We start from the raw sequence: 21600 nt of genomic DNA on the forward strand, positions 1-21600 counted from the left end.
TGGAAAAATGTTGTTTTGGCCTGCATATCATCTCAACTATGTTTTTGCACCTCTCTTTGTGACTATGAGTCTGTATTTGAACTCACTGGTAAACAACCAGCTGGTTCATTAAATATCTCTGTCCATTGTCAGGCTAAAGCAAGAGAACAGAGTTATTGTATGTGAATTATTTCCACATAAAGGCAGTTCATTCAGTTGTGTCTGAAGGCTGACAAGTGACAATATATGATTTGTGCACCTCCTAAAATGGCGTGCATGGAAAATGTGACACTTGCAATTATATTTCCAAATTTCCTTTTCCCATTTTATGCTGTTTGAATGTAACAGTACATGAGGTAAGATGTTTCATTCAGTTAAGACAGTTTCAGAGCTGATTCAGATATCTCTCTAAGTAATGTAAAAAACAGTCATATACACTGAGTTTGCATTGAGGAAATGGTCATAGCCTGTTTATATTTTACTGCAAAGCACATGTTGGGACAGGATCACAATCGTGAGTGAATATTAAGTCAATGCTGATTTTTTTAAAAATTGAGACACACATATACGAAACACACGCACATAATCCTGGTCTCGGGTGTCAAAATCTATAAAATTCAAGCACATTTAATGTTTTTAATCTAAAGGTTGAAAATATTTCAAACTTAAAACAAATGAAGATAATAAGGTATCACAGCTAAGTTAACCTTTTGGAAGATTTTCTGCATGCATGAGTTGAGGCTTTTTTGTTCAAATTCTCATTTTAATAACTCAGTTATATTTGTTAGGAAACTCAGTCAAGCAAGACTTCTCAGTAAGGTCCCTAGTCAAATCATATAGCGTAATTTGTCTTTGTGCTATCTGAAATAGCACATTTTATATTATGTTGTTTGGTTTGTTGTCTATTTATCCTATTATTTTAAAAAATCGAATGTATTTCCTTGCATAGGGACGGTGCAGTTTAACACACTTCTAATCCAGAGTATGAAAGTGATGTGGTGTACAGCTATGTCTTATTTTAAACTGTAGTTGGCTTTAGAAACACCTATTACAAACAAAATACACAACCTTCCTTATCAACAAAGGTAACTACTGAGATGGAAGTGCAATAAAATACTCTTGTTTTTTTTCCATTTCTAAATGTTATTAATTTGATTAATTAAAATAGACTGTGAAATAATTCTTTAATGTGCTAATAATGTTATTAATATATTAACTGAAAGCTAGCCTACAGTTTATTCTATTAATGACTGTATTATCAGGGGTTACTGTGTTGTTGTCGGTACGCAGCGGAACTAACTGTGACGGAAATAATTTACGGCAACACGTTCGTCCTTCGCTCAAATGTGTCCTCCATTTGACACCTGCTGTGTTATGTGTGTTGCTCGCTACGGAAAATCAAAAGTTATGTAGGTTATGAAAACTTCATTTAAGTGCCTCGACGGAGAAATTCCCCCAGAGACAATAAACAGGTAAGAACAAGGTCGAGTCGAGTGAAAATCCGCTTTAGTTCGCCGCTTTCTCGCTCATGTTAGCTACCATTAGGTACATTAGGTAACATTGAGGGGCGCATGTTTGTTTGGTAACCACAATTTATTCTTACGATGGTGCCGCCAAATCACCGCGATAACCTACACCGTAAAAATATTAATTATATTAAAGTGTAAGCCATAAATGCATGGCCGACATGTAGCTAATTTTATCTTATTTGACCATACGTATGTAAACTATTCTGCGAAGTAGGAAGTAACTGCACCGAACAAACTGATGAATGCAGTCTCTAAATTGTCTTCTTTCTTTTCTAACTTGGAGAAACAGTGGTTAGAAAAGAGCTGCATTTAGCCAATTCTGCAGGAGAAGTTTTAGTTTTGAGCCAATTGGTTGCAAATTCTTGGCTATTCAGTTCATCTGTACCCTGATCAGGTGCGTCTTAAAGGACAATGATCAGATGAGGTGTCCATCACACAGACACATCTTTGACAAGCCAGCTTAAATACAGCTTTATTCAAATGATATATTGCTAAAGCAGGTATGCTGGATGTCAGTTACGCCTGTCTTCAGGCACTTACATATCCATGGCTCCACCATTTGTTGTCAAAGAAGTTCTGTCAGACATCTCTGGTTCAAAGTATCTGTCATTGTAATCCTGTCCCCAGAAAACTTGGCCAAGCCCTTCAAAAAGAGTGAGACAACATTTCCCAAGCCTACATTGACAAATCCTATGTGTGTTAAATGTGTGGCGCTGAGTAATTTCTGGTCTATTATTCCACTTGAAGTCTGTCCATTATGCTTTCCAACATAGAGCTATTCTGTTGTAGAGATGCTGCGTGTTGGAACAAAAGAGAATCAACAGAACTTAATGAATTATTAAATGCTATGTTTTTGTTAAGTATATATAGCAGTTGTACAGTATGTTTCTGTTACTGAAATGTAGTTTAGAGCTGGAATAAAATGTCAATGAAATAATAAAATCAAAGCCTGAACAGTGTGTGCTTGCTCCTAAAGCCATATCACCACTTGTTTATTAATAACAGCCTGTGTTGTCTTTAGCATCGCGAACTGACGTAGGATGGCCTCCCCTTCACCCCACGACCGCAGTCGCAAAGACGATGAGGATGACCCTGTCGAACAGATGATATCCCGCACTGGCTGTGCAGAGCTCCACTATGCTGTGCAGGAGTGCATGGCTGAACACCAGGACTGGCGAGTGTGTCAGAACCAGGTGCAGACTTTCAAAGACTGCATGATGAGCTTCCAAAAAGCTCGGAAAGAACAGCTGATAAAGCAGCGATCAGCCTCCACCGAGTCCTCGCCCAGCTGAGCTCACAACACCACCAACACACAGTTGGATCAGTTTGGAACCTGACTGACTCATTTAAAGTGGAAAGACTGTACCTAATATAATTGTTTAGAATGAAAATAAAGGACAAATAGCAACATAAAATCCTAATTTGGACTTTAAAGTGTGTGCTATCGAGCTAATACTTGAGATTTATCAGCTAATATAAACTTATTAAAGACTTTTCCTACCAGTATGTATGTTGGTTGTTGAGTAACAAGAAATTGAAGCATAGAAATGTCGAATACATTTGATTATGTGGGAAGAAAGACCAAAGAAAACACTGTAAAGTACATTTTTTTCAATAGTGAAATGCTTTTCATGTCTATTTTGGTCACTAATGTGTTCTTTAAAAAATAAATAAAAATGAATCCTCCATTATACAGATGAGATGCATCACACAGAATGAAACCACATCTCTCCAAAAAAACTTCAACTGTCAGTGAAAAACATATAAAGATTCAGATATTTTACTAAAAACAAAAGCAGATCACATATCTCAAGAGTATTAGTTGGATTTAGGGTGCATAGAGTACTGTTTGAGCAGAAGATACTCAAACAGCTCAGTAACACATTCCATTACTAAAATGTAAAATCTCTAATATTTATTTCATGAAACCCACAGTAAAGTCTCTCTGAGCTACACTGTAATAAATCATTGCAATATGAATGATATAAAGCAGAGACTGCAAACAGCTCGTCCTCTCGAGCTCAACTTGACTCATTTGTGCAGCTGTGTAACCAACAAAACTAAAAAACAACTCAGCTGAGTACTGTACACTTCCACCTGTTTTCCATCTCGTTCTGTTTTTGTTTTGAATCCTTAATTGGTCCAAAGTGCAAACAGGAAATGGTTTGTCAAATTCATAGTCATTAATCCCAATCCTCTGGTGACTTCATCACAAATTGGGCCCGTATGAACCATTTTGACTGGGATTACTATGGCCTGTTTAGTGATAAATGCATCTTTGGGGACCATTATCCAACAGACGAATCACCAAAATGCACTGTTTACTTGCTTAAGGATCTGAGCAGACAAAGTTCATAAATCATTTTACACAGTATCTAGACTCTGATAAAATAAACTTATATACATCTAATTAAGAAAGTCAATTACACAGTCATTTACAATAACGCCTCATTGCTGTCCAAATTAATCTGATTAAAATGGGGATGTTCCTCATTTCTCTTTCCAGTCACAAAAGGTCACTGAACTCTGTAGTGTCTGAGTGTTTCATATAAACTCAAAACTTAAGCTTGCAGTTCTTTAACACTGATGCAATTCAAACCTTGGCCGTGCTGTTGGCTTTACTAAAGTTGATTTGGGCTGAGTACTAGGCAGTCTATGAGGGTCTTTGCCTGCTGACTCGTCCAGCAACACGACAGCTCTATCATGACTTATTTTGCTTTTCTTTTTTTTTTATTCTGAAAAGATCACATATTTCCCTGCCTTCAGGAGGACTGATGAGATGATCAAAGTGGGTACAGCCCTGCTCTCCATGGACCAAATTAAAGGGCTTTTACTTTTAAGTTTCAAAAAGAAGCATTATCTCTGGAGATCAATGAGGAACACATATATATTTTCTGCTGTCTGTCACACGTGTTGCTGTCTGCAATCTGCTGTTGAAGAGAGCATCACAACAGTTACTGCTATTAAAGGTAATCAGGTGTGCTTACTGAGAATGTATTTTAAACATTGTTCTGTTTGAAACTAATGATTATAATGGCATGAATGTAATGCATTTGCAGGCTGTATGTGATATCATTTCCTTCTTTGTCAGACTGGAGAGCTATTTTGCAGAGGCTGTCATCCAACAGAGGCTGTTGTGATCAATTATGTCTTTTCTCAAGACTGTTTTAAATGACTCTGTGATCATTCATCCTCCAGGTTTCTACATCATTGGATTTCAGACCTTTCCTTCCATTAGTGTCTACTTCATCTTTCTAGCATTTGTTTATGTGGATACAGTGCTGTTCAACAGTCTGGTGATCTGTGTAATTGCCTTTAATCATTGCTTACACACTCTGAAATTTCTGGCTGTTCTCAACCTTGCAGGGATTGATATAATACTGAACACATGCACTATTCCCAACATGATAAAAGTATTCCTTATTAAGGATAACTTTATTCCTTTCAACCTATGTTTGGTGCAGATGTTTTTCTACTATACTTTTGCTAGTTTGGAGTCATATGCACTTGCTATTCTTGCTTATGACCGGTTTATCGCAATATGTTTCCCTCTGCGTCACAACTCAATCAACACATTGTGGAGAATGTGCTGTATTGTCTGCATGTCATGGTTTTTTGCTGTGGTAGCCGTTACATTTTCAGTATAATGACTGAATTGTCTTTTTGCAGCTCTGTCAGAGTGCTCAGCTACTTCTGTGACTACGCTCCTGTGTTTGGACTCGCCTGTAATGATAACACGATGCAGTGGTGGGTGGCCTCTATGTTGTCTATCTTTCTCCTTGCAGTACCCTTTACTTTCCTTCTTCTCTCTTATACCAGCATCCTGGTGACCGTGTTCAGGATGAAATCACTGGACAGTCGGGTGAAAGCTTTAGCCACTTGTGTCGAGCATGTTATTCTTGTGGCCGTATTTTACATTCCTCTTCTTGTTATTTTCACAGTAGGGTTTTATCTGAGAGTCATTGACCCAGGCCAGCGTGTGCTCAGCCTGTCGTTGGCCTCTTCTATCCCACCCTGCATCAATCCTATTGTGTACTCTTTAAAAACCAAATGCATCAAAATCAGAGTGCTGGCACTGATCAGGCAGAATCAAGTTGGAGTGCAACAAAAATGCCACAAAAGTCTAAAGTAATCCTTGAAGAATTAGCAAAACAGAGTGAAACAAGAGCCTAAACATGTGTGGAATAATGTCCGGACACAGAAACGGTGATGCAAAATAGGTCATCATCAGTTTTGTACAAGCATTACAGCATCAGTTCCAAGAAGGTTAACAACGCTACTATGCTGTAAAAGACACAATCTTGAGGCACAATTTCAGCTCAGCCTTGGACTCAGTGGATTATGTGATCACCTGGTGAACACCGTGGACTGGCCTGTCAGTTTTGACTTTTTTTTTTTTTTAGCTTTGTCTTTGTGCAACTATCTCTGAATGTTTATTTCTGTGTGGAGAAAATGGTCCTTGTTGCTATATTTTACATTATTTCCATGTTTGGGTTTTATGTGTGAGTTACTGAAATGGACCAGCATGTGCAGCACTTGTCATTGGACTCTTGCATCCCTGCTTCAATCCTATTGTGTGCAACTTAAAAAAAGAGAGACAGCAAAAATAAGGTCTTGTAATGTGTTTGAGCCTAGTAGAAAAAATCAAAATGCCAAACAACAGTGTTCCCTATGAGAGCAACAGCATTAATTCTGAGATGAAAAATGCAGGACATGAAGTGTGTGTAGTTTGTGGAAGATTTTAAAAATGTTTATCCCCTGTTTGTTTCAAGTAACTAGTAATAACCTTGTTTTGGGCATTGCATTGCAAACCCCATGTGCTTTTAATGTGACTTTGCACTACCTGCTTTCTTTAAAGTGAGATACTCTAAGGCTGACAAAGTGCTTCAAACTACTGAATTTCGTAAATATCTTGATTTGTGTAACACTGCCCCCAAATTTGTTAAAGCTGGCCCTTCTGTGGGATGTTTTTATTGTGTAAAGTCTGACTGTTTTTTATTTTCCTGCCTTTATAATGACCATACTAAGAGTGATCATTCTGTAGACATCCAATACACGAAACAGCAGAGCTTTGTAATGGTTTGAATGCGAAAACAGTGCTCTTGTACAGCAGCGTCTGTGTTTGTTTCCTTGTGTTCACTGACATGTCACATATTTCCAGTTATTTGGTGCAGGTGTGAAAAAATGTGACACAACTTGGGATGACACGGAATGACAGCGGTTTATTTTCTGTATTGAATTTTAATAATTGAATGTTCTCGAGGTGTACAATAACGTGATGAATTATAATCTGCAATACATTAATATAATTAATATGTTTCATCCAAAATATCTGGATAGTCTTTTTTAAGTAAAATAAAAAGTGTATTTTACTTTTATTTGACAAATAAAAAGCTGTGATTTGAAAACTAAAGCTTTTCCGTTGTTACTGACTCTTTTCTAAACTCCTGTTTTTTCATCTATGTTAAGCAAGATAAGTACCAACATGAAAACTGGATGAACATAAGTCACAGGATAGGGTGACTGCTGAAATAATTTACTTCTTTGTGTTTTAATTATTAATATTGCAAAAATCACACTGGTTGTTCCTCTGTATTCTTGTCAGCACAGTAATGCCAGTACATTCCACTGATGTTTAAGGCATCTAGAATTGTAATGTGATGACTGTCTGCCCTCTATTGGATAGATATGTACAGTGCAACATTTACAAATTAATGGCTACGACTGTGCCTGAAATTTTTGAAACTGCAACAGCAATTCACAATGATTTCAGTCGATTAATTTTCTGACAGAACCACTTAAAGCCAGTGTGAGACACTCTACTTCTATGCTTTAGTCATCTGCTCAGATATTTTCTCTGAGAAACAACACAATAACTCAATAACTCATTTGGTACAAGAAGTACAGATGAAAATCTCTCAGAAAGATTTAAACAAAAAGGGACGAATCTGTAATCACATAACTTCGAATGCTGATAAAAGCATAGTGGATGCTGTGACTTAGCAAGCCATCCTGCCTGTTACAGCTGCGACAGGTACAACTACTAACCACTAGATGGTGCTTCTATAAACATCATTAAAATGTATCAGTTCACCAACTCTTGAACTTTATCTGTGGGGGTTTTGTATGTCCTCTGGCTTTCTCCCATAGCCCAAAGACACTACTGGTCAAAAGTTTCAGAATGCCCCATTTTTCCAGTTTTTTTTTTTTTTTTGATTGAAATTCATGTCCAGTGAATAGCTTGAAATGGTACAAAGGTAAGTGGTGAACTGACAGAGGTTAAAAAGATTTTTCTTTTCTTTTCGTTTCTTTTTTTTTACCCATATCTGAAAAATAACGTGTTTCAGAAAAGGCCTTTTTCAGGAAACAAGAAATGGGTTAACAATTTTAAGCTGTTCAGCAGCAATGGAGGTTGATCAAGTCTTGAAAGCTTGAAACTTTCTGAAGAATATTTGATTTCCATTGTGGAAAGGATGCCACGAGTGTGTTCAGATGTTATATATGCCAAAGCTTGCTACTTCGATGAGTCAAAAATTAAGAATACATTTTGGTTTCTTAACTGATTTTTTTACACCTCATTTTTTTATTTGTTCTATGCTTTCAATTCAGAGTAAAATGAGACATTGACATGCATAACGTTAAAAAAAATGTAAAATTGGGGTCTTCAAAAACGTTTGAGTGTAGTGACTGTCAGGTAAACTGGTGACTCAAAGTATGTGACTGATGATAAACAGCTGTCGGTCTCTGCACATCAGCTCTGTGGCTGGCTACCTGTCTGAGGTGTACCCCACCTCTTGCTCAGTGCAACATTAACACAGTCTACACACAGTCATTGTGAGTTGAACAAAAAGGTAAAGATAAGGCAAAAATAGAACTGATCCTGTGAAAATTAAAGTGTCACAACATACACACGACACGACATAGGTTCATTCTAAAGAAGGAAGCCATTAATCAACAAATTTGTCCACGTGTGTATATTTAGTGTTGACTGTCACTGGGCTCTGTGTGCGTGCATTGTACCAAACCACATAGAGTTGTATATGTGTAAGCCCCGTTACAAATAAAAGAGAAAAAGGGAACAATTGTCTTGCATTCTGACCGATGCCGCCTGGCAGCCACAAACTTTTGACCGGTGAAAATTTATGCAGTCTTTGAATCTGCAAAACACCCAGGATAAGGACTGTAGATGCAGAGGAGTGAAGACACACCTGCACACAGATGAGCAGAAACCTGGATACTATAAAAATCAAGTAAAAGGGGTATGAATGACCATATACACCAAATAAGATCAAAACAAGGAGTGCAACTAACAATTATTTTTATTAATGATACCCCCAGTGCCCCATTATATTATGCAACAAAACAAATGCTGATGTATTTAAAATGCTTTGTTTCTTTCAACCAAAGTTCCAAAGTCAAATAATATTTCACTGACTATCATATATGAAAAAGAAAACCATCAAACACTAAAAGCAAGAAGCTGATCTGAAAATATTGTGTGTCGTCATGAAGAAATCATTTACTGATCAAAAGAAAATGTAAACTGACTTTCTACTGATAAATCAATCAACATATCAACCACTGAGTCACTCGTCAAACGGAAAAAGAGGCTTAAAATCGAGAAATAATATACATGTATTCTGACTCTGTCTCTACATTAAAATCAAACCTTCCCACACATTATGAAAACATTTTTTGTTTCCAAAATATCAAAAGAAATCTAAACAAAATCTAGTACATGAGATATTAAGAAAGATACGTGATTTCATTTTGCATGTATGACCTTTACACTGTATGGCTCATACAATATAATGCAACCACTTTATGTGATATATGGAGTAAAGTACAATGAATGACAAAATACCACATGATAATCATTCTGGAAGTAAATTCATGATGCTTACAAATAAGCTGACAGTACTAGGAACTTATTAAAACAAGTATTGTACCGTAACTCTCAATGTGTCAATATAACAGTGACAAAGTTCATCATTTTGGGGCTGTGCTGCTGAGACTATATCTTTTGTAAAGCTTCTTGATAGCATTCAGCATTTCTTCTGTCTTCAAAGCGTATATGATGGGGTTCAGCAAAGCTGGTATTGTGTGTGTCAAAGTGGAGTTTATGATCCTGGCATTAGGATGGATGTGGGAGGCCACTGAAGCAAAGTTGGTGCCCAACAAAGGGAGGAAGAAAACACCAACAAGAATCAGGTGAGAAGTACAAGTTTTCAGTGCTCTGAGTCGTTTCTCTCCTGACACAATCCTGTTCAGTGCTACGGAAATGCAAACATATGTGAATATTATCAGTATGAGAGGAATACAGAGAACTGTAATGAAAACAAGATATACTGCTATTACATTTAAAGTTATATCATTACAGGCCAGACGATAAACTGGGCCATGGTCACAGAAAAAGCTGCGTATCACCAAGGATCTACAGAAAGAGATACGATCAAGAAGACCAACCATTAATCCTATTATACTCAACAAAAAATCCATTTAAACAGCAGCATTGCAACAATAGCTGGTTTAGTCACAAAGCTGTGGTACCTTAAAGGGAAGCAAATTGCTATGAATCTGTCATAAGCCATAAAAACAAGAGTCCATGACTGCACAGCTCCAAAGAAAAAGACAAAGAACATATAACTTAAGCAAGCCTCATAGACAATGTATCTCCTGTCAAACAAAAATGTGTCTAAGAGTTTTGGGATGAGAGCTGTGCTCCCACACAAATCCACCAAAGCCAGATTGAACACAATCAAATATTTTGGAGTATGAAGAGTCTTCACAAGGTAAATCACAGAGAGGAGAAAACCATTCCCAAGAACAGTCATGATGTAGACAAAACACAAGAACACATAGAAATACTTAACATGAGGGATGTTAGAAAACCCACTGAGGTAAAATTGTGCAGGTCGAACAAATGTGCTGTTAAATATTCTGCTGGATTTCTCTTCTAGGACCATTACAAATATCTGTTTCCCTACATGGAAAAGAGCAAACAACAGAGTATATAATAACAGACAACGTGGCTGCTTGAGAGAAATTGTTGTATTCAAAATAACCCCAGACACTACGGAGTGCGCAGTGCCCTGAGGTGAGTTGTGCTCAGAGAAACTCTTATTTATACTTTACCTATTTCACTCTGGGACAGATGGAATGCAGGAAGCAGTGCCACATGATCATGAAGTGGAAACTGATAGACTTCCACTTTATGTCATCACTGAACTGATGCAACTGACTGTGTTAATTATCACCAGAATATTGAATCAATATCGGTACAAACAGCATCTAAATCTACAAAAAAGACACTATTAAACAATACTAATTTCAAAACATATTTAGTGACCGAAGCTGTGTCGTTTTGTCCGAACAAACAAATCTGCAGTAGACATAAAGCCCACTTGGTACAGCAATAATTTTTCAAAATTCTATAAGAAATATCCAGAATGAAGAGTTAAGTCAGAGACACTTGTGCCAGGAAAATGCTGTTTGAGGGAGAAAAGGCCACTTAATGTATTTGTGGGTTCCTCATTAGCATTCTTTTTTACATCCGAGTCCCCATAACATGAGTAGAGATGCAAGGAAAACACAGGAAAGTAGGGCTGGCCTGAATAGCAGTTTCTGTGCTCCGGATATTCGGCCCCTATGAATGACGAATATCCGAATATTCGGTCTGGTCCGCTCCATAACGTCAGACGGGGGGTATTTTTCAGTTGTTTTATATGAAAGATGAAGTCTAATTTACTAATGAAATACTGCAAATTATTATTTGATGTCACAAGATTATATAGTGTGACATTCAAAATATAAAAATGTGTTATATTGGAACAGATGTGCCGCAACCTGTCAGAATGAAAATACAAGTGGTAGAAATTATTCAGCTGATTTCTTTACTGTTTTAAAAATATTAACATGTACAAGAGTTTGCATCATTTTCCTTGATACATTTGTTGCAAATATGGCATTAAATGTTGACTTAGTTTCCTTCAAAGCACTTCCATACAGATGTTCTTCTAAATGCAGTCTAGAATTACATATTGTTATCAGTGTGCTCAGAGATAAAATTCACAACATTTTGTCTTCTGTAGTACAACTGGTTACATTCAACTTTATTATTGTTTAAAGAAATTACTCTCACTTCAGTTCGCTTTCAAGATAAGAAAAATGCACACAAAAGACAGATGTATTTCTGCTAATTCTGTTTGTATGATGTTGCTGAACAATGGTTAAAACTACTGCTTGACAGTGGATGTTACTGCACAGTACAAAGGTGAAAGGTTTTACGTTTTCATTGCAATTTTGGATTGCTCACTGATTTTTAACAACTTTTTCAAGGATTCTTTGATTTCTTGTGTCTGCAGAACATATATGATTGGGTTCAACATAGGAGGGATAACAGTGGACAAAGACAGGTTGATGATTCTAGCATTAGGATGTACTGTGCTCTTAAACGCATAAACCAGTACAATAGGAAGAAAATAGATTGCCACTAATGAAAGGTGACCTGTACAAGTTTTAAAAGCCTTCATTCTTTCCCGGACTGTAGACATTTTTGACAAAGCATAACCAATAGAGCTGTAACTTGCCACGATAAAAAACAATGGAAACCAAAGTATCAGAATGGGTAAAATACCTGCAATTACCACATTAGGAGTAATATCATTGCAGGCAAGCCGGAACATAGGACCATGGTCACAGAAATAGCTGTTAATCACCACAGATCTACAGAAAGAAAGCCTCGTGAGAAAGCCAACTGCAGTCAGCGTACTAGTAATGGCAAAGAGCCAGAAAAAAGCAATCAAACATAGCATGCGTTTGTGTGTCACCTTCACATGATAGTGCAGTGGATAGAGGATAGCTATCAGCCTGTCATAGGAGAGAGCAACCAGATTAAGAGCCTGCATCGAAATTAAAGTGAAGCAGAAAAACATGAATGTCAAGCAGTCATTGTAGGAAATATATCGATGGTTAAACAGAAAGATGTCAAGAACCTTTGGCACCAAAGCAGAGCTACTTAACAAATCCACAAATGCTAGGTTGAAAACCGCAATATATTTGGGACTTCTTAATCTATTATCCAAAATAGTATGGTCATTACTGCTGTGTTTCCCACAAATGAAAGAATGTAAATAAAACAGAGAAATACAAAGTAATAATCAATATCAGGTATTCCTACAAAACCACCTATTATAAAATACGCAGGACGGAAAAACGTGATGTTCTTCCCAAGAGCAGAGTTGAACAATTCCATCTGATGGCTTCTTGTTAATCGTTAATTTTACTCATGTCCTGTATCCTCGCGTTAGGTGCTGTTTAGTGAAAAGTGGCAAGAAAAGTAAGCAGTGCCGCTGTGATTTTTGTAACTTATAGCAACTGGCTTTTCCCTCCATGCAAGTGTGGGACGCACTCTTGGGAAAAGGGCAGGATAAGAGAGAATGCAATATCATTGAGGCCATAAAGTTACAATAAAGGGTGGATACCAAAACCTATGACTCTGTCCATTTAAGTGTGGTCTTTTACTCTACATACTCTCAAATAAACAAATAAAAGATACACAGAGAGGCACAGGATGAAATACACTATCACTCATAAAATTTAAGCTGTGTATTTTTCTAAAGGCCTTGAGTTGAGTGCTTGTCAAATACTGGACAAGTTAATTAAAATATAGCTGATCCATCAGTAACTCAATGGGATAAAACAAATTGTGGAAAAAGAAAAAAAGTAACTGAGAAAGCGCTCATTGTACACAAGCCAGTATACCTGGCAATGGTAACCTAAACATCTGACTAGAGACTACAGACTCACAGAAGGAAAGTTTTGTCAGAAAGCCAACTGCAATAAGAACAGCAATTATTGTAAAATCCCAGAAAGAGACAACCAAAACCATCATGAACTTGTGGGTCACCTTCACTTCATCGTGAAATATGATGGCCATCAGTCTGAAACGCATCTGCGACAAACTACAGCCTCTGCTAGTGGTGGGTGGCTGCGTAGCTTTTTAAATGGCACACTTAAACTATGTTGTACATTTATAAATTAACATTTAGATTACTTAGAACTAATCACGCACATCCCCAGTTTTGTAAAGAGTTATTATGGGAGGAGACAATGAATAAGGTCGCTAGCTTTTGGTTTAGCTTTATTTTTTATGATTATGATGGCAAATAAAGTGAATTTCATTGAAACAATTACAGTATATTAAGCTCCCTACCAATGAGACAGTGATACTGAAGCCATGTTAGTAGCTCTGACTGGTAATACAAAGGCACAGTACATTTATTCCAATTGTGAATTGGAACTGAGGAACATCTGCAAAAGAACTGACATTCCCATCCGCCTTACATGTAAATTTCTACTGGCAATTAACAAATGCAAGCCTGCTAAAACACCTGGGGTAAGATGTTGAAGAAGGTACAGAATATTGTGTCTGAGTACAGTGTCACAGAACCACTCACTAGAATTGGCTGGTTTTATCTTAAAGCCTAACCCTTTAAGCTTCAGTCAATTCCAGCCGTTTTCAGTACAAAAAATCGCTAATATTCTATTTTTGAATAAAAAAAATTACGAAAAATACGGGGAATATTGGACGCGCATCGGGAGGTGCATTTCCTTGAAAACGACCGATTCGGGGATTTTATACCGACTTCAGGACATGTTTTGGACAAAATAGTTTACTGGCTTGTGTCATCTGATGTAAAAGGTTGGATTATGGCCGTTTTTTGTGGAATCTTTTTTTTGTGTGTAATAATAAACCCGGAAATGTGAGTCGCGCTGTGTGCTTTGAAGCCGTGTATAGAGAACGGATGGATGAATATTTGTTTTTGTCGGACAAATGTGTTTTTCTCACCCGCTGTGGTAATCGCATCTGAAAGTGGTTTATACCGGCGGATTCATGAGAATCTAAGCTTTCCATCGGTGTATAGTGTTTGTATAATCGCGTTTGCACCCGTCGGACATTCCTGAAATTCCTATGCAAATTAGTAGGTGTACCGCCGGCGGTACACTGAAGCTTAAAGGGTTGTTTTGGTTTTTTTTGTTTTTTTTTAAAAAAAAAGCAATGTTTTGTTTTGTTTTTTTTATTTGAAAACATCTCTCAGAAATATGCACATATGACATACAGTTTTAGGATTTCCAGTGTTCTGTGTCCATAGTTTCATTAATCTTCAGTTTAGTTTGCTTGTTGCTCACTCTCTCTGGCTCACTTCCCTGGGGAGTTTAGGTTCACTTGTTTTTTGTTTTATTTTTGGTACCTGCACTTAGTGTTCACTTTTTAATTTCACCATTGTAAATAAACACCTTCTTTACAAAGTCTCTGGTCTCCTCGTCCTCATTTGTGTCTGTGGATGATTCTCACTCAGTAAGACAATGACAGTACGGTCTGACCAGAAAATTAACTCAGCAGACACTTTGCTTGAGGACAATGAGTCTTATTATTCAAATTCTCTACTCTGTTTGCATGGGAAATGGGAAAAGGGCCTCAACATGAGGCACAAAGAGGCAGATCTTCCTGTGGCAGTCACTGAATTTCTCTGAGCGAATATTCGGATACCTAAATTAATATCCGGATACCGCTGTAGGGAACGAATATTCAGATATTTGGGATATTCGGGTCCAGCCCTAATAATTTCACTAAATTCCACTTCATTTCAAGGTGACTCTGCTCATCTGCTCCCTTTAGGAGAACAGGTTTGAGGGTTTGTGATCTCAGGAACTGTCTGTGTCATGCTTGCTCAGATTTTTCCAGAGCATCGCTCCAGCAGAGTCACCACCAAACACAAATGCATGCCATCCTGAAACAAATGGTTCAATCTGCCTAAGTGTCCTGTCTGAACTACAGTGAAAATCTTTTCTGTCAAATCAAGTTTTCTTTACTGCAGAGATGCAATAATGCAAGCAGTGCTGACTTATGCTGTGCTCAAAGTACTACACAAAGGTGGAAATGTTACTGTAGCTCTGGCTTAGTAGGACTGCTGTTACAGATTTTAAGGAAAGATCATTCTGTGTTTTGTGATCAGAATCTGCAGGGTATTTTTCAGTTGTTTTATATAAAACATCAAATCTAATTTACTAATAAAATACTGCAAATTATTATTTGATGTCACAAGATTATATAGTGGGACATAAAAAACTGTGTGAATATAAAACTGTGTTATATTGGAACAGATGTGCCGCAACCTGTCAGAATGAAAATACAAGTGGTAGAAATGATTTAGCTGATTTCTTTACTGTTATAAAAATACTAAAATGTACAAGAGTTTGCATCATTTTCCTTGATACATTTGTTGCAAATATGGCATTAAATGTTGACTTAGTTTCCTTCAAAGCACTTCCATACAGATGTTCTTCTAAATGCAGTCTAGATTTACATATTGTTATCAGTGTGCTCAGAGATAAAATTCGCAATATTGTGTCTTTTATAGTACAACTGGTTACATTCAACTTTATTATTGTTCTTTAAAGATACTACTCTCACTTCAATTTGCTTTCAACATATGAAAAATGCACGCAAAAGACAGATGTATTTCTGCTAATTCTGTTTGTATGATGTTGCTGAACAATGGTTAAAACTACTGCTTGACAGTGGATGTTACTGCACAGTACAAAGGTGAAAGGTTTTACGTTTTCATTGCAATTTTGGATTGCTCACTGATTTTTAACAACTTTTTCAAGGATTCTTTGATTTCTTGTGTTTGCAGAACATATATGATTGGGTTCAACATAGGAGGGATAACAGTGGACAAAGACAGGTTGATGATTCTAGCATTAGGATGTATTTTGCTGCCAAACGCATAAACCAGTACAATAGGAAGAAAATAGATTGCCACTAATGAAAGGTGACCTGTACAAGTTTTAAAAGCCTTCATTCTTTCCCGGACTGTAGACATTTTTGACAAAGCATAACCAATAGAGCTGTAACTTGCCACGATAAAAAACAGTGGAAACCAAAGTATCAGAATGGGTAAAATACCTGCAATTACCACATTAGGAGTAATATCATTGCAGGCAAGCCGGAACATAGGACCATGGTCACAGAAATAGCTGTTAATCACCACAGATCTACAGAAAGAAAGCCTCGTGAGAAAGCCAACTGCAGTCAGCATACTAGTAATGGCAAAGAGCCAGAAAAAAGCAATCAAACATAGCATGCGTTTGTGTGTCACCTTCACATGATAGTGCAGTGGATAGAGGATAGCTATCAGCCTGTCATAGGAGAGAGCAACCAGATTAAGAGCCTGCATCGAAATTAAAGTGAAGCAGAAAAACATGAATGTCAAGCAGTCATTGTAGGAAATATATCGATGGTTAAACAGAAAGATGTCAAGAACCTTTGGCACCAAAGCAGAGCTACTTAACAAATCCACAAATGCTAGGTTGAAAACCGCAATATATTTGGGACTTCTTAATCTATTATCCAAAAATAGTATGGTCATTACTGCTGTGTTTCCCACAAATGAAAGAATGTAAATAAAACAGAGAAATACAAAGTAATAATCAATATCAGGTATTCCTACAAAACCACCTATTATAAAATACGCAGGATGGAAAAACGTGATGTTCTTCCCAAGAGCAGAGTTGAACAATTCCATCTGACGGCTTCTTGTTAATCATTAATTTTACTCATGTCCTGTATCCTCACGTTAGGTGCTGGCTAGTGAAGAATGTATACAGCACTGCTCTGATTTTTGTAACTTATAGCAATTGGCTGTCCCTCCATGTAAATGCCGGCCACACTCTTGGGAACAGGGCAGGATAAGAAAGAATGCATTATCATCAAGGCCAAGGGAAAGACAGAGAGACATCTAGGTTCATTTAATCAACAGTGGATGAAATATACAACCACTTATAAAATTTAAGCTATGTATTTTCTAAAGGCCTTGAGTTGAGTCCTTGTTAAACTGTGGACAAGTTAATTAAAATATAGCCAATCCATCGGTAACTTAACGAGATAAAAAAATGCGGAAAAAGAAAAAAGTAACTGAGAAAGCGCTCATTGCACAAGAGCCAGTATATCTGGCAATGATAACCAGAATACCTGCTGGTAACTACAGACTCATAGAAGGAAAGTCTTGTAAGAAAACCAACTTTAATGAGAACAGCAATTATTGCAAAGTCCCAGAAAGAGAACGCTCAGTTATTTTTTTTTTTGTTCAACGCATCTTTACTAAATTTGAACCCCTTAACATCCATCCTATTCTGATAAGAAAAAAGAATTGTTGGCCGTAGTGATTCCACAGGTATGTGCCACTATAAATTACAGAAAAGGCCTTATGTATGGACTGCATTCATCTCATACAAAAAACACATGAAAGTCTAAATGAAACAACTTTAGCTCACAACTCAACTACTCTTTAGTCCCTAGTTGAAAGCTGAAAAAACTCTACCTAATGAGGTTGTTAATGAGTTGTTTGTTGCCACTGCTTTTGCAGGATGATGACACATCCTGAACAATTAGGTAAACACTTTGTCCCTAACTGCAGGGGACAGTCAAGGGAGAAAAGAGATTATGTTCGGTTAGTTGGACAGACAGCAAGAGTTACATTGCCTCTCGAAGTTAAAAACTTTCCATGACATGGATAATTTCACCAAAAATGTGCATAAAATAAACAAATTGCCTTGTCCTGACAATGTGAGTTTACAGACAGAGGATGTTGTAGTCTGGGCAGATTGCAAAGGCCCTTGGGGCAAATGTATTTGTGATTTTGAATGATGAGTTACATTAATATAATTGACTTGACTTCGCCTAGTAGCCTTTTGGTGGAATAAGAACATTTAGAATGCCACGTTGGCTGAGCTTCTTCTTAGTTAAAACTAATTTGAACCATACAAGGTCAGCAACACTTATCTAAGAAGTGTAAAACTTTTTTTAAATGACTCGAATCATAGGGTGTAACAATTACACAGCTGCACAAGCTAAAGCATTCACTGTCTGTTGGTAAGGGTGCTGTGTTCAGAGTATTTATGCTTAAATGAGAATTGCTAAGGGAAAGATTGCACTTTTCTAACATCCAAGCGCTGGCACTACATGTATTAGCACTGTAGTACAATAAAGAACTGACCACTGACTTCTGGGAGTCTATGCTGGTTTCCTGTCAATCTAACCGTGATGACAGGACTCTAGGAAATAGTTTTCTGGTCAATAAATACCTCCTTTTGCAACATTTTTGTTCATATGTAAATAGATATGCACAATATAATGTGTTAATTAGCCAGCTGAAGAGGTGCTTTTAGGCATTTTTTTACACCTTTGGACAGAACAATGATAACTGCATAACCCTATTTCTGCTCTTTATGCTAACCTAAGCCAACCACCTGCTGACTCTAGTTTGCCATCTAGCAGGAAAATCATTTCAATCTTCTGTAAAACAAAAATGAAGACTATTCCTTCAAATGCAGTGCACATGCATGAATAGGTGTGCATGAGTGCTAAATGACAAGAGTGTGTGTGATAAAGTCAACAAAATACACAAAAAATATTCTTGCCATCCTTTGTGGCCTTACTTTGTCATAGACTTGCATTGCATCACTACTTTGACTTTATTTCACAACTTAACTTCCAGATAACCAACACAAGCAGCTCTCTCCTTAGAGATCTAATTAACTCATGGCGCCTGTCAAAGCATGAGCAGATAGACTGGTTTATTTTTCACGATACTGAAATACTAAACATGTTAGAAATTGATACTGAAAACAGATACTAAGTTCATTATTGCATCATATGTTGCATTAGTATCTTGTTATTGCTGGCTTTATTTTTTTACTAGTGTACTGTAATCTAGCTGACCTACTCACACTGCTTTAGGTCAGCAGCAAAGAGATCCCTAATGCATTTATGAAAATTCTCAAAACGGCCTTCCCAAGTGGCTAATTTCTGTCAGACTTTTGGTTAGACTCCAAAACAAACAAATAAAATGATACATGTAGAAATGACCTTTTTTGGAAAACTGGAGGGAGCTTGCACGAGGCAACAGAGGTGGAGAGTGCAAAGTTAACACGACCTATGGAGCCGCAATAACCAAATTAAAGGGAAATAACGCCAAATTTTATAGGCACCAAAACTATCCTTTAATAGTTTCTAATGGAAACTGGATTTTTTTTTTTTTAAATAGAGAAAAACTGCAGCCTGTTAGTTTGGCTAAGGAGAATTCTGGCATACATACATTCATATTTCATTACCACGTGGCACAGTGTGCTGTGCCTGAAACAATATCAGAACGTACACAGGAGACTATTAAAGCTCCAGGGCCTAACATTGAGTACTGTCCATAGAGCTTTATTATTAAGGTATTGTTGCCAAATACATGAAATTCGCTCCCCAGGTAAATAACAGGTGTTCAGATTGTCCCACAGAGCTGAATTTAAACAACAAACAGGACAAAATGGCAGGATGTCCCCCGCCTCAGATCTGCAGGGACCAGTTTGTCACACAATTCCACATTCTGCAGCTGCTCATGGGAATCATCACTATGGCATTTAAATGATTTTCAACAGCACTACAACAACATATGTTTCTAAGATATACAGCAGAATTTAACCTTAATTTATATTTTAGTGACTCTGTTAGACAAATGAATAAACGACTGAAATATAATTTACTATCAGGTAAAAGATGTCCAAAAATAGGTGACAGAATTATTTAACACAAGGCAGAGTTGCTAATCTATACACCTGGAGCTGGAACTTATTTAAAACAGTCAGTTACTGAGATAGGTAGCAATTATTCTTCTTTCAATTAATAAACTAATTACCTATTTATGTCTGCAATAAGTGTGCTATATACACTACCAGTCAAAAGTTTGGACACACTTTCTCGTTGTTTTTTTCTTTATTTCCATGACTATTTACATTGTAGATTCTCATTGAAGTCATCAAAACTATGAATGAACACATATGGAATTACATAGTAAACAAAAAAGTGTGACTTAAGTCAGATTGTCAGCTTGTAAATAAACCTGGCCTCCACAGTCACCTGACTTAAACCCAATCGAGATGGTTTGGGCAAAAGGGCCAGCAAGTGCTCAGCATCTCCTGGAACTCCTTCAAGACTGTTGGAGAAACATTTAAAGTGACTACCTCATGAAGCTCATGGAGAGAATGCCAAGAGTGTGCAAAGCAGTAATCACCGCACAATGTGGCTATTTTGAAGAATCTAAAATCTAAAACATGTTTTGACTTATTTCACACTTTTTGTTACTAGATAATTCTATATGCCTTCAGTGAGAATCTATAAATGGCCGATGAAAATAAAGAAAAAACCCTAAATGAGAAGCTGTGTTTAGGGTTCTAGTTTACAAACAGATCTCTGACCTCCACAGCAGAGGGACCTCAGACAATCCCACTACAGCGCCACAGCACATTCTCATCTGCCATCAGGAGAGATCTGACCTGTTTTTCCTCATCCTCCTGGGCTGTTCCTGGAGGACAACAGTTCTGCTTAAACCTGCTATGATCAAACTGACTAATTGATCCTCAGAGGCTTCATCATTCCCTCCTTCCCATAAAGACAGATACAAACACAAATATTTATCATGTAGATGATGTAGCTTATTATTGTTAAAGCACTTTTGTTTTTGCAAGTCTGATGTAAGACAGTTGTATCAACACTTCTGACTATGACATTTCTGCTCTTTGATTGAGCTGTATCTTTTATTCTATTGTGGTGATCTGTAATCAAGTGGAAATATAATATTTACTTTTTAAAATTTGCCATAATATAGCAAACACAACACTTTGCAGCAAAATATACCAATTAAGATATAATAAACTTTCAGTGTAAAAAGAAAGTTAGCATTTATTAGTAAATGGCAAGCGTGTGCTATTTTCATGAGAATATCTCTATTCCTTACTCTAGTCATCAGTGGCGGCTGGTGGTGAAATTTGTTGGGTGGGCTAACAAATGCATAATACCAATCAAATAGCTAACACAGCTGCAAAAGCAACATCACCTATGATACACACAGTTACATCAATTACAGGAACACTAGACTTTTTTAGTGCTCTACATCAACTCTCTCTCTCTCTCTCTCTCTCTCTCTCACACACACACACACACACACACTCTCTCTCTCTCTGTCTCTCTCTCTCTCACACA

General features: G+C 37.1%; 5 protein-coding genes across 5 annotated transcripts; 2 read left to right on the top strand and 3 right to left on the bottom strand.

Annotated features, from left to right (window-relative positions):
* Nucleotides 1–1299: 1299 nt before the first annotated feature.
* On the top strand, nucleotides 1300–3199 carry LOC110953183 (cytochrome c oxidase assembly factor 4 homolog, mitochondrial). The gene is made up of 2 exons (XM_022197052.2): nucleotides 1300–1451; nucleotides 2530–3199. Exon 2 carries the CDS (start codon nucleotides 2549–2551, stop codon nucleotides 2798–2800), a length of 252 nt encoding a protein of 83 aa, XP_022052744.1. The 5' UTR covers nucleotides 1300–1451; nucleotides 2530–2548; the 3' UTR covers nucleotides 2801–3199.
* A 116-nt stretch (nucleotides 3200–3315) lies between these two features.
* or41a3 (odorant receptor, family 41, subfamily A, member 3) lies at nucleotides 3316–6837 on the top strand. The gene is given in 2 exon segments (XM_051937759.1): nucleotides 3316–5144; nucleotides 5147–6837. Coding segments are annotated over 2 exon segments (984 nt in total). The 5' UTR covers nucleotides 3316–4654; the 3' UTR covers nucleotides 5641–6837.
* Nucleotides 6838–8809: 1972 nt separating this feature from the next.
* LOC110953181 (olfactory receptor 1-like) lies at nucleotides 8810–11795 on the bottom strand. Its single transcript, XM_022197050.2, is given in 2 exon segments — nucleotides 8810–9997; nucleotides 10000–11795. Coding segments are annotated over 2 exon segments (975 nt in total). The 5' UTR covers nucleotides 10475–11795; the 3' UTR covers nucleotides 8810–9497.
* Nucleotides 11792–13844, bottom strand: LOC110953182 (olfactory receptor 1C1-like). The gene is made up of 2 exons (XM_051937900.1): nucleotides 13837–13844; nucleotides 11792–12608 (listed from the first exon to the last, which is right to left on the bottom strand). Exons 1-2 carry the CDS (start codon nucleotides 13842–13844, stop codon nucleotides 11792–11794), a joined length of 825 nt encoding a protein of 274 aa, XP_051793860.1.
* Nucleotides 13845–15439: 1595 nt separating this feature from the next.
* On the bottom strand, nucleotides 15440–18904 carry LOC110953191 (olfactory receptor 6B2-like). The gene has a single exon (XM_051937760.1). It carries the CDS (start codon nucleotides 17096–17098, stop codon nucleotides 16127–16129), a length of 972 nt encoding a protein of 323 aa, XP_051793720.1. The 5' UTR covers nucleotides 17099–18904; the 3' UTR covers nucleotides 15440–16126.
* Nucleotides 18905–21600: the final 2696 nt, after the last annotated feature.

The sequence above is a fragment of the Acanthochromis polyacanthus genome, chromosome 17 (assembly GCF_021347895.1).
Source record: "Acanthochromis polyacanthus isolate Apoly-LR-REF ecotype Palm Island chromosome 17, KAUST_Apoly_ChrSc, whole genome shotgun sequence".
Classification (NCBI taxonomy): Eukaryota; Metazoa; Chordata; class Actinopteri; family Pomacentridae; genus Acanthochromis; species Acanthochromis polyacanthus.

Coding starts and splice junctions, on each gene's coding strand:
- LOC110953183 (XM_022197052.2), top strand. CDS start 2,549: ATGGCCTCCCCTTCACCCCACGACCGCAGTCGCAAAGACGATGAGGAT.
- LOC110953191 (XM_051937760.1), bottom strand. CDS start 17,098: ATGGAATTGTTCAACTCTGCTCTTGGGAAGAACATCACGTTTTTCCAT.